Raw genomic sequence first — 13,080 nt, forward strand, 5'->3', positions numbered from 1 at the left:
TGTGTGTGTGTGTACATATGACGATCCGAACCGTTGTCGTCTGGAAGTCATCGCATATGAAAATGTTTTGTAAACATCAAAGTACATTCTGTGAGCAAAAACATATTTGTATGTTCTCAATAATAACTTACTCATGATTTAAATCTCTTCCTTTACAAAGCGTTTACTCCTTAAACCGCCATTGGTGATGCTCCTTAATTGTAGGGCAGGTGTTTATTCTTGGTTCGCTGGCGATGGTGTGCGTTCAGTCAATAAAAGGCGGGACAGCTCTATTATTAAAGGCGGGATGTGGGCGTGAGTCTGATATTGACGTAGTAGAAAACCTTTAGCACTTGGAGCCGAGTCGGGTCGCGAGCGGTGCATTGGTGGCGCAGGAGAAACGCAAAGTCAAACTACTGTACTGTACTTCGCTTTTCCGGGATCCAAGATCTGCCCACAGACGACCCCAGCACTTCTCTTTGTCAGACACAAGTACAACCCAAGAAACAAGAACTACAATCTTCAGAACGATCATTCGCGAAGTTTATTCCTTTTTTTACGTGTTTGATTCTTGCAGTCTTTGGGTGGATAGTGGGGCGGGAGGACCTGCGGGAGGACCAGAGAGAGCTGGACAAACGGGAGGACCAGAGAGAGCTGGACAAACGGGAGGACCAGCGAGAGGACCAGCGAGAGGACCTGTGGGAGGACCAGCGAGAGGACCTGCGAGAGGACCTGCGAGAGGACCTGCGAGAGGACCAGCGAGAGGACCTGCGAGAGGACCAGCGGGAGGACCAGCGAGAGGACCTGCGAGAGGACCAGCGAGAGGACCTGCGAGAGGACCTGCGAGAGGACCTGCGAGAGGACCAGCGAGAGGACCTGCGGGAGGACCTGTGGGAGGACCAGCGAGAGGACCTGCAGGCGGGCCTGCGGGAGGACCAGTGGGAAGAACAACATGGATTGGTGAAGACGCGCGATGACCATCCAGATACCATGTGGACACCTGCTCGCCTTCGGGCTGTTTGGTCAGTGCTTCTCAGACCCCGCTTGCTCGAATTCCCAAGTAATCAATCTTTAATCGATGGCGATACCACGGGTACATTGTTCAGAATGAGCGAACATTGTTGGTTAATATATTTTCAACCACAAAAAACTGGACTGCTTTTGATGAACAAGTTGTTTATTACTTGGCAATTTCTTTTTTTTTTTGGACAAGTATGTTGATCACTCCGGTTTGTGTGTTTGTTTGTCTGTCCGCTCACTTACACTTACCTAAAGGTCACAATTTTAAACGAATGTTCACGAAACTTCACCAAATGGTAGAGTTCGTGGTCCGACAAAATCCTATGTATTTTTGAGGTCAAAAGGTCAACATACGCCAAAACGTCAACCACTTTTTTCCAATTTCTAAAATCCTCAATTTTCATCCAATTGACTTGAAATTTGAATAGGATTTTCATTTCGGCTAACTGAATTCAACCACCGACTATTTTTGAGATCAGCATAGGCCAAAAGGTCAACATAGGCCTAAGGTCAACCACTTTTCTGAAATTTCTAAAATCCTCAATTTTCATCCGATTAACTTGAAATCTGAATAGGATTTGCATATCGGCTTACTGAAACCAACCACCGACTATTTTTGAGATCAGCATAGGCCAAAAGGTCAACATAGGCCTAAGGTCAACCACTTTTCTCAAATTTCTAAAACCCTCAATTTTCATCCGATTAACTTGAAATCTGAATAGGATTTGCATATCAGCTTACTGAAACCAACCACCGACTATTTTTGAGATCAGCATAGGCCAAAAGGTCAACATAGGCCTAAGGTCAACCACTTTTCTCAAATTTGTAAAATCCTCAATTTTCATCCGATTAACTTGAAATCTGAATAGGATTTGCATATCAGCTTACTGAAACCAACCACCAACTATTTTTGAGATCAGCATAGGCCAAAAGGTCAACATAGGCCTAAGGTCAACCACTTTTCTCAAATTTGTAAAATCCTCAATTTTCATCCGATTAACTTGAAATCTGAATAGGATTTGCATATCAGCTTACTGAAACCAACCACCGACTATTTTTGAAGTCAACATAGGCGAAAATGTCAACATAGGCCAAATTTATAAAATTCGACAATTTTCATCCGATTAACTTAATTTGAAGACGATTTGCATATCAGGTCACATAATTGAACCACCAATTATTTTTGAGGTCAAAAGGATTCTCTACCGAGTGCCATTCTACTTTGTTCTCTTTTGCTAAGTGTCGCTGTATGAGTGATTTTTCATTTATTTGTTTATCTATTGCAATCGTGTGCATTAACTACATGGTATTTCCCTTGACAAAGGACAATTGGTCAATTTGGGGCACGCACGTTATTACTAAAACATATACACATGCAGTATTTATTACTTGCAAAATCGAAGATTTTTCAGGACAGTATATTGGTCGGTTGCGTTTGTTATTGTTTGTCTGTCACTCGCCAACAAATCACATTTCCAAACCAATCGTCATGAAACTTCATCAAGTTGTGGAGGTCGTCACAATTGAGAAGCCTATTGATTTTAGGTCAAAAGTCATCTGGAGGTCTAATTTCTAAAATCGCCATTTTTCATCCGATTAACTTGAAAATTGAACAGCATTTGTATATTGAGTCACTAAATTGGGAAACCAACTATTTTTGAGAGCGAAAGGTCAAAGGTCAACACAAAGTCAAGCTTCCAATATCAGTTTTCATCCGATTGACTTGAAAATTGAACAACATTTGCATAGTGCCTCACTGAATTGGGAAACCCACTATTTTGATGTAAAAAGGTCAACTCGAGGTCAAAGTTCTAATATCAATTTTAATCTGAAAAATCATCACTTTTAATCCTATTGACTCGAGCTTTGATCAAGATCATCAATTTTAATCTTGATGAAATGGACAATTTGATGGATCAATGGCAACCTTTATTTGAGGGGGGCGGGGAGGGGATATGGGGGGAGGGGGGAGGGGTGGATTTTGCAAGTATTGTGCTCTGCATGACGTCTTCTTGTTTATTTCTTAATTTTTTCGACAAGAGGTGTATTTAAAGCCAGGTCTGTATTTGCAAACTTTCCACTGTATTTGAAGTCTGTATTTGAAATACGAGTGAGGTACCCGTGCTATGCATGGGTGGGAGGCCAGGAGCAAACAGACAATGCAGAAACGGCGAATGCTAAAGCATGAAACCAATAAATTCCACATTCCTGTAGCAGTGTAGCACCTTCAGTCGCACATCAGACATGGACAGCAAGTTCGTGAAGTACTTCCATGAAAAACGTACCCGTTGGCAAACAAACAGGTACGTTTGTTCCATACCCAGTCAATGGCAAATCTGCATATGGCGATCCGCGAATTCACATTTAGAACGTAAAACCGTCACGGCATTTCGTCATTCACTTGAACTCGATATCTCTTTTTTCATTCCAAACAGCATAACTCCAATCACAAATTAAATAACATTAATATAAAAAATAAACTTTTAACAACATTCGTGACATAAACAAATATTTAAATCCTGGTGTGAAGTTCCGTACGGTTGGGTGAACACAATTACGAATTCAAAATCGTAATTGTATTCACTCGATTCCAATCATCAATTGATACTTTAACAAAACGATTAACAGAATTAACGTTTAACGATTTAACATTACAATTGAATGACCGTTGTATTGGGATATTATCAAACCCACGCATTGCTGTCATCTGTCCACTTCCGCATTCGCGGCAAGTTCATAATTGTCATCAAAATTTAAACAGTATTTGTAGAATTTCAATAAAAGCCACATCAATGTTCATATCGGTAAATATTATTCCATCGGGTTTGGAAAAACTGGAAAACTTGGAAAAACAATATAGCCTATTTTACTCCCAGGGGGTCCTTGGTTTAATGGATTACCCACCCAAAATATCGTTGCGATCGGTTGAGCCGTTTTTGCGGTACCTTCGAACGGACAGACGGACATTTGGTGAATTATAGTAAGATGAAAGCTCAGTACTACACACAAATTCAACTTATAGTTGCACCTTGCGCATGGATTGTATGTTGCATGTACCTACCTAGTTGCACATGAAAAATAATCTGGAATCATGGAGGGTTTGAATATTATTTTGTATAAAATGTCCAACTCATAGAGACAACACCTTTGTTTATAGGAATTCATGCAACCAACAAATGTTTTCCAACCATTTCCCCCTTTTTTCAGTGGTTGTGGTTTCAGTGTTTTCAGTGGTATAATGCCATTCCTCCATATGGATCTATCCATTGCATCAATTTCGTGCAAAGACAAATATTCCATTTTTATTTTTTTTGACATTTTCAATCCATCCCTTTTTAGGACGTCCTCTCGGCTTTCTTCTTTCTACCGTAACCTTTATTGCTTTCCTTGGAGCTTCATCTTTTGACCTTCATTGCACATGACCTTACGAAGCAAGTCTTCTCCGCGAGCATTTATTTTAATCTCTTCATTATTTCTGAGCTTGGTATTCTTTCTTTCCAAGACCATCCATCATGCATCGTATCCTTTTCACATCTCTCCTTCCCATTATTTTTACACCTTCGATCCCCAGCTTATTGTCCGGAGGTGCAAAAGTGCAGCTTCAACCAATAGATTGGGATATTAAATATCAATTTTATTTGAATGTCGTTTAAATATGCTGACCATAAAACTTTTAAAAGTGAACAACAAAATGTTTGCGCCCCACGGTATTGTAAATTAAATAATGCCATGCCCATTGCAACACACGTTTTGGGTCGAGCACAACAAACGGTTTCTGTCGTTTGCAGGTGTAGTGGCATTTGCAGTCGATGCGTGCCACGAAAACCAACTGGTGTACATCATGGGTGCGGTATGCCTGAAGGGTTACAGTACACACATGGCTAACCTGAGTACACCAGCCGCCTGCAACTGGAGCCTCACACGCAGGTGCAGGGCTTCTGGGTAGCTTGAGACGCTCCTTGATCTGCTGATCCGATAAAAATCAGACATTTATCTACTTTACGCATCAACTTTTGGATGCTTATGGTTGATCCATCTTTGTTGACACGCAGATACTATCGTGAGCTCACCGATTGTACGGTGAGGGCCTCTGAAATAGCTGGCTGTTTCTGGCCCAGCCAAGAAGTGGACACCCTTTTTGTGCACGTGCATCGGGTCTACCTGTCGGAGTGCACCCCTGAGCCTTCTGTACTGCAGGACCCACCTGCTGAAATGTTGGGCTTTTTAATTTCTATACCAGTGGTGCTCACTCCTGTCATGGCCGGACTGGTCGTTTGGTGCAGTAAAAGGAGCAACGACAGCAGCTAATTCGGTTATGGAACATTGTGCAGGATTACTCCAAGGCTCGGTCTCAAATTATTTCAGTGCAAATCCCTTTGGTTGATCTGTGTCCTGCAGGCTCGGACATTGGTATGAAGATTGTTTAGTTGGTAAAATGTTGTTCCGTGGCAAAATCGAACCGGCTATTGTATCGAAAGCAAAGCCGATCGATATTTATGACCAATGTGGCCTGCTGGTTGCACCATTAAACCCGCTTGCGCAGGTAAATTGCTAATTCGGTGCTCGCAACACCTGTTTCCCCCTTTCGGCCGCAGTGATCCCATAATGTACGTAAAGGGAAGTATTATTTGACCAAGGCACTGGCCCTGCCGCCGACCTTTACGAAACGTAAAATCTGATCTTTGAGTTGAGTACAGCTTTACGAGCAAGTGATATCAGACAGGACAGCCGGCTTAATATCTCTTTTCAAGGACAGTGTGCGTCATAGTACAGCGCCCTCCATTTGCACCAGCAAATGTAATATCCTGCCACTTTTTATGATTCCTTGAGCCTATTCTTGCAAAATGGCGGACTGCGTCACTTTAGTATATCAATATAAAACTGATCATAGGAACACTACTAGTTTCAAACTTTTATGGACCGTTTCATTTTTGTGTATAGATACTAAAACATGAAAAGTGATGCTTGGTCACAAGTCAGAATCGTTGATATAGATATTGTGACTGTCACTTCGTGGGCACGCACTTTTACACTTAACTGGAGTGAGTTGGAGCTGAAGGAAGTTCCATCTCCCTCCAACCTAGATATTGTTGACTTGTTTTTTGGTGTATTTGTGCACATGCAAGGGATTTCAATCGAATCCCAGGCTCATGGGGGCAATATGACCCCATTTCTCTGCTAAAGCTAAGGTCTGACTGTCTCGATTTGAGAAGCTGTTGATAAACATCCTTAATTGTCCTTAATCCTTAATAAACTTAATTGTCCTTAATCCTTAAAAAACATCCTTAATTGATAAACATCCTTAAGTCCCTGAGTTGATCTTGGGGCTGGCTGTGTGATGTTATTTTCCTGAAATGGCGTTACTGGCCGATGCGCCGATCATGTACCATGCATGTTACCCTTATACCTCAATAAACCTCCTGTACACTTGCTCCGAGTTGAGCAGGTGCTTCTTTCAGAACTGGAAAGGATTAGGGAATCCATGACACACAAACATGCCACATTGCATTAATCTGAGTGATAATTAAATGTATATTCTCCCACAATGTATATTCTCCACACAGTCTCCCACAAAAAAAGTATATATATATACTTTTTTTTTTGCATGATGATAGTTGGCCAAGTAGTCAATAAGAGCTGCATACAAAGCAGCTCATCACCGTTTCCCAACTGACCTGCACAGTTCAATAGCGTTGATGAGGTGAGAGATTATTGATTGCTTTTGCCTATGACAGGTGAGCAATGTAATTGGGCTTTTAGGATGTATTTTGTGGGAGACTGTGGCATTGCCCATGGTAGGGTGCTTGTATCTTCAACATCGCAGGTTTCTTCTACACCGCTGCTGATGATCCGCCAGTTAGCCCTGAAACCGGCCTGTTGGTTTCATGGTTGCTCAGCTTTGTATTTGCACTCATTTGTGCTACATGGCAATGTTTTTGCTACTGAGCTGCTTTGGTGGGGTGGGAAATTGTTACGAGCTCGCTTGTGTGCAGCTATTTTTGACAATTCTCATGATAATTACACAATATAGGTGAGAGATGATTGATTGCTAGTGAAAGAGGTAAATGGACCCTAAAGGCATTTGCAATACCTTCAGGGTGGGTTTCCTAATGCGTGCTCAGACAGCGATCGGGTTGAGCTAAAAACACACTCTCTTAATTTCCCAAAGTATTAATTTGGAGGCTAATTACACAATGTAAACAGATGTGTTACACATTCATTATAAATAAATAATGTATTATAAGCATCTGACAATTTTATATATATATTGTTACGGTTTTCGCCGCCCTTCCTGCCCTTACCAAGGGGAGATTAAGCCCCTTGTTCTTTTTGGGCTGGTGCAACCGAGAGACTTTAAGCGCCCCTCCTGGGCAAATGCAGGGTAGGGTTCCGGGACGATGTTCGCACGCAGGGTAGGGTTCCGGGACGATGTTCGCACGTACCTAAGTACCTGCGCTGCAACGGAAGCGGGGAATCAAGCCTCGCACGAGCCACGTGTAATTTGAGTACACCGAGCGGATTGCGTACTACGTGGTCCGTGTAGTTTTATAGTATTGGAACCCGATTAGAGCGGTTCTATTCGTACCATGCTTAGTCAATGATGGAAAAGACGAGACGGTCGAATAAAGGAAGAACACAGGTTTAATTACTATTCTGTACAATGATCTGTAGAAGCACAGAGACACAGAGCAGTCTTATACAGTCTTAAGTTTAACCCCAGACACGGGCCCGATGACACTCACAGGGGGGAAATGAAGGTAGGATGATGTTCACGTGATGACTTGGTCGTCCAGGAACGGCTTCGCCCGGCGTGGCTCTCCACGGTCACAGCACGTCCAGCAAAGAAGGCAAGCAGGCGGTGGAAGGGATCCTTGTAGCGCGTCTCTCGAACAAGGGGCACAGCAGGCAGGCGGTTTTCCACACAGGGCGTTTAGTTGCCGGCGCGCTCTCACTCGCGTAACCCAATGGAGGCTCTGCCTCAAGATCAACCGAGCATCCAATTTGTAAGAGCACTTATAGCTTGGTCCATGCGCGTCTTCTCTCAGAACTCGTAACTTGCTCAACACTCAACTCTCACAGAACTCTGAACTTGTTGAAGTGCCTCCCTCTACAGAACTGCGGTGGGGGCTTCGCGCAACGGGTTATATGACCAACCCCCTTAGCCCTCTCGAATGGTCTAACCCCACCTTGTGACGTAGTGCCTCCGCCACTCCCTTCGAGCCCTGATTGGTGGCTCGCGCTTACCGTCAGCTTCTCCTCTGCCCTCCTTCGGTCTTGCCTCGATTTGCCAGGCCTGCCTCGTGTTAATTTGCGCCAAAAAGCCAAAGGCGGCATAAGGCGGCATAAGGCAATAAGGGAACCTAATTCTCATTATTCTACTCAACGCAAAACTAACACAGGAAAAGGACTATGCTTACACATACTAAGAAATAACTGAACTATCGCGAGGCTACGTGTTGTATTGTGACTAAACTATGAGGGAGAAATTAACCTTTATTGTACAAACTCAAAACCGCAACAATATATATATATATATATATATATATATATATATATATATATATATATATATATATATATATATATATATATATATATATATATATATATAAAAATATTGTTACGGTCCGCGGATTAGATGTTATTTTGACCGAGCGGTGGTGTAACCGCGGCCGAACAGTTATTCCCCGACTAAAACCCGATTCAACCCAAACGTTGGCCGTATCGTGCCACAGCTACTCAATCGGGAAAACTCTAAAGCGACCGAATGCAAAGAGGAAGAAGACGTACAGAAGAGTAACGGGATTTATTACTATTTACACACATAAGCAAAAAGAGCAGTCACGATTATTTACAGGGACATGAGACGCAGGTGACACAGTGAATTCCTTATACAAGCTTAATTACCTACCCAGGACAGAACAAACAAAGACACTGACTCACGCGGGGAATTGCAGAGTGGATTGCTGGAAGGAGGTGTGTGGCTGGAGGGGGAGGACGGCACGGAGCTGGCTGGAGCTTGATCCTGCACGGGACGTCGGGCTGGACCTCGACGGCCGCTGATGCCACCGAGCCTGTCGTGTGCGCGGAGTCGGGTCGGAGCTGCTTGTCTCAGTAAAAGCGCATCTGCTCTGGCGACCCAGCTCTTTCTTTGGACTCAGTAAAAGCGCAACTCTCTGACGACCCAGCTCTTTCTTTGGACTCAGTAAAAGCGCAACTCTCTGACGATCCAGCTCTTTCTTTGGACTCAGTAAAAGCGCAACTCTCTGACGATCCAGCTCTTTCTTTGGACTCAGTAAAAGTGCAACTCTCTGATGACCCAGCTCTTGTCTCCTCCCTCCTTGTCTCAACTCCTGGACTCCACTTCTTCGGGAACACCCCGCCGGCGGGTTATATAGGCCCCGCCCCTCAACCTTTGCGAACCTCCCCCAAACACTCTTCCTCCGCCCTCTCAAACCAAACCCCTTGTTCATGGTTGGTTGTTCGTGGCTGGCTCACTCCTCCCCTCTATGACGAGGTGGAGACACACCTTTCTTCTCCGACCCTGCCTCGTGGTCAATGGCGGCAATTGGAGGGAATGTAATTGCCAATCGACGAAAGGGGGAATGGAGCTTTTTTGGAATGGGAATGAAGGGAATCTATCTCTTTTTCACTCGGTGCAATGGAGTATTTAAGTTAATGGGAGACACAGCCTTACCCTAAGACACATAATAAGATATAAGCTATCGAACAGGGGTATTCTATGATTGGCTGACGTGGATGCTTTATGGACTAATTACCGAGACGCCCTTTTTATCTTTAAACAACTCTGGAGGCAGGAGGGGCCATATCCAACAATGTTCATCACCATTTCCAATACAATACAACACAATCAAAAAAAATGCAATCCTCATATCCACAACAATATATATATATATATATATATATATATATATATACATTGTTATGGTCCGCGGATAAGGATGTTGTTTGCCGAGCGGATGGCACCGCGGCCGAACAGTTTTCCCCGACTAAACCCGATTCCCGAACGTTGGCCGGATCGCGCCACAGATATTCAATTTGGAAACCTCTAAAGCGACCGAATGTAAAGAGGGAAGAAGAAGACGTACAGAAGAGTAACGGGATTTATTATTTACACACACAAGCAAAAGGAGCAGTCAAGGTTATATACAGGGAACATGGAAAAAGCAGGTGACACAGTGAAAATACTAGCTTATCTAAACTGGCTTAATTAATACCCCAAGACAGAACAAATGAAGACGACTCACACGGGGAATGATGATAGGAATGGCGGAGGTGGATGGCTTGGAGGGGGGAGGCAGGTCCACGGATCCTGCAGCACGATTGGCGCGTTTGGCAGCCGCCGTTCCTTTTCGGCCCTGCTCAAAACGTCCGTCCAGGCCCCAAGCTGCTGTGGCTGCAGTTTCGATGGCTCAAGCTGCTGTTGATGCAGCTGCGGTGGCTCAAGCTGCTCTCTTCAGGGATCCCTTACTCAACTCTCTTCTCGGTGATCTCTTCGCCGCAACTCTTGTCATGGACCTCCCCTCACGGCTTCCGCGCGCGCTCTTTTATATCGCTGCGGGCAAATCAAGCCGCCGGCCTCCCGGACACGCCCATCGGTGAGCTCCTTCGGCCCTGATTGGTGGGCACAGCCCTCTGGCTCCGCCCTTGATGACGAGGTCTAGACCCGCCCTTCTTCCCCAACCTTGCCTCGTGGCCAATGGTGGTTGAAGAAAACTGCCCAAAATGCAGTTGGCCATTGAAATGAAATGAAAGGGGATCTACTCTTATTTCACTTGGTGCAATGGAGTATTTAAATTAATGGGAGACACAGCCTTACCCTAACACACATAATAAGGATATAAGCTACTGAACAAGGGTATTATAGTGTCCTTCAATGTATGCTTTATGGAATTAACTACCGGAACGCCCTTTGACCTTTATACAACAGACTGGAGGCAGGAAGGCGATATTTCACACAATTTACGATTCAATACAACACAATAAAAAAAACCACAATCCTCATATCCGCAACACTGCACCCTCCTCCTCTTAGGTACGTCCCGGGCCTATAACTTTAACTTAGTGTGACACGTAGGTGTAGTTCCCTCTACTTTTAACCTGACACTGAGTGCGACAGTTTTAAAACATAAATAAATATGTCCCGCTGCTCCATTGCACCCTACCTAACAGACTCACGCCCACAGCTAACCGAATTGTGGAATGGTCTTCAAAATATACACTGACGGTGGGGAGCATTATTTACAATGACGTTACTTTATTTACAAAACTAACCCAGGACCTGTGATTGTTCTTTCTGGGGGGAGACAGTCTGCTCTGCATCAATGCACCATGAAAGCACCCATAAACGCACCAAAACACCCTCAAGCACCAATCGGTGCACAGTCATCACTGTTCAATGAATAGAAATAAAAACAACAACCCCTAACCCTGCAGATGGTCTCTTGCTCTTCGGCTCCCTCTGCTGGCTATTACTTTCTTCCAGATGTTGTCATCTTCCTTTGCTGGTGGCCTATTTGTATTAAAATAAAATGCACCCAACGTGTCCATTTTTATTTATTTATGGCCCACAGGGGCCGACTATGTATGGTTCACCTGTGGGGCATCGGTGCCCTGTGGCCAAGGTCCGCCAGCAAGATCTCGGGCCTTCATGGCTGGTTCCAGCAGAGGGGCCATGCCTCAACCCATGGGGTCCATAAGTGGTGCTCAGCCACAGACATGTGGTCCATAATGTGGTGCATCGATGCAGACAGCTGGTTCTGGGAGTTCCGGGCGCACAATGGCGGACTCACGCACGCTCCCCTCGGCGCCCAGTGGTGCACAGGTCCTCATGTGGGAGACAAAGGGGGGGAAACACAGATGAGCAAGGGGTAAGGTCACAAGGGTACACATCAATCAAGGCAATGCAAGGCGAAGTGCGTACGGAGAGCGAAGTGAGAAAACTCGTCCCTACCATACGTCACCCCCCCTGTCACCTACTCTACCCTTGCCCTTACCCAATATTTACAAAATCTACACATTTACAAATTCGTCACTACTGTCACGTCTTCCCCATCTTTCCCCTATACCAAATTCGTTCCCACAATCCCTCTAACCAAAATTTGCCATCACCCAATTCATCATCAATCCTCATAAGGAGGAAGAGATGGAACATCCAGCACAATGTCACACCCACGTCATGATGCGTCTCACAATCCAAAACATTTGCATCATAAAAATAACAAAAACCACCTGGCATGGTGTGGAGGTACGTCATCCCAGGTGAGTGGATGCAGATGGTGTGAGGAGACTTCAATCCTAACTATCCTCTAAATGACTTCAACACACTTTAGACTACCCGGGGTCTTTCCCTGCCAATCCATTGGCCATCTTACACTATGGGTTCTAAAAACCAATTCCCATTGACCAAACTGTGGTGCTTCTCAATTTGGGGTCTCACTCCCCGGATTCAACTCCCTGTGCCCTTGCACAATTTCAGGACTGGGGCATGTAGCTCTCCCAGCAGGTCTACCCACCTGCACACCTCCACCACTGCAGTTGCCACCCGAGCTTACCTGCTCCTTACCCTAACCTATCTACCTGGGGAAGGCCCCTCCTGGCTCTGTCACCCCACTCGGTGCCCTCTGGCACTGGGCTACCCGGGTCCGTCCTCCGGATACTCGGGCCCCATCCACAACAACTACCGGCTCCCAGAGCCCACCTGCGGCCTCACCTGGCCGACATCCTCACAGTGGTGGAGTGCCCAAACCAACTACACACACTAACAGGCTACACGCCCAGCCATTTCCACAACACTAATGCACCCATCCAAATGCCATTGTTTCACCCGCACCACAGATGCCAATATCCAACCACAATTTACCTGTACCCTCTACCTAACACTTACACTACCCTCCCCGGGTATTCGTGATGGGGGTCCATCCTTCCCCCATTCACACCTTCGCACCATCCACTCCACTCCACAGTTTCCCCCATACTCACTCCACGACCATCCATTCCAATACTCCATATATTCCACACTCCATGTATTCCACACTCCATGTATTCCAGACAACCATT

General features: G+C 45.0%; 1 protein-coding gene across 1 annotated transcript in view; it reads left to right on the plus strand.

Annotated features, from left to right (window-relative positions):
- LOC137429606 (uncharacterized) overlaps nt 1-6,429 on the plus strand; it is a 31,763-nt gene extending 25,334 nt beyond the window's left edge. Inside the window, exons 2-4 of the mRNA XM_068119652.2 lie at nt 319-1,001; nt 4,788-4,926; nt 5,052-6,429. Of these exons, the coding sequence (XP_067975753.2) occupies nt 319-1,001; nt 4,788-4,884 (780 nt within the window). The 3' untranslated portion in view covers nt 4,885-4,926; nt 5,052-6,429. The remainder of the gene's footprint in view (nt 1-318; nt 1,002-4,787; nt 4,927-5,051) is intronic.
- The last annotated feature ends 6,651 nt before the right edge of the window (nt 6,430-13,080 follow it).

This window comes from Myxine glutinosa, chromosome 6 (genome assembly GCF_964187855.1).
Source record: "Myxine glutinosa chromosome 6, kmMyxGlut1.1, whole genome shotgun sequence".
Lineage (NCBI taxonomy): Eukaryota > Metazoa > Chordata > Myxini > Myxiniformes > Myxinidae > Myxine > Myxine glutinosa.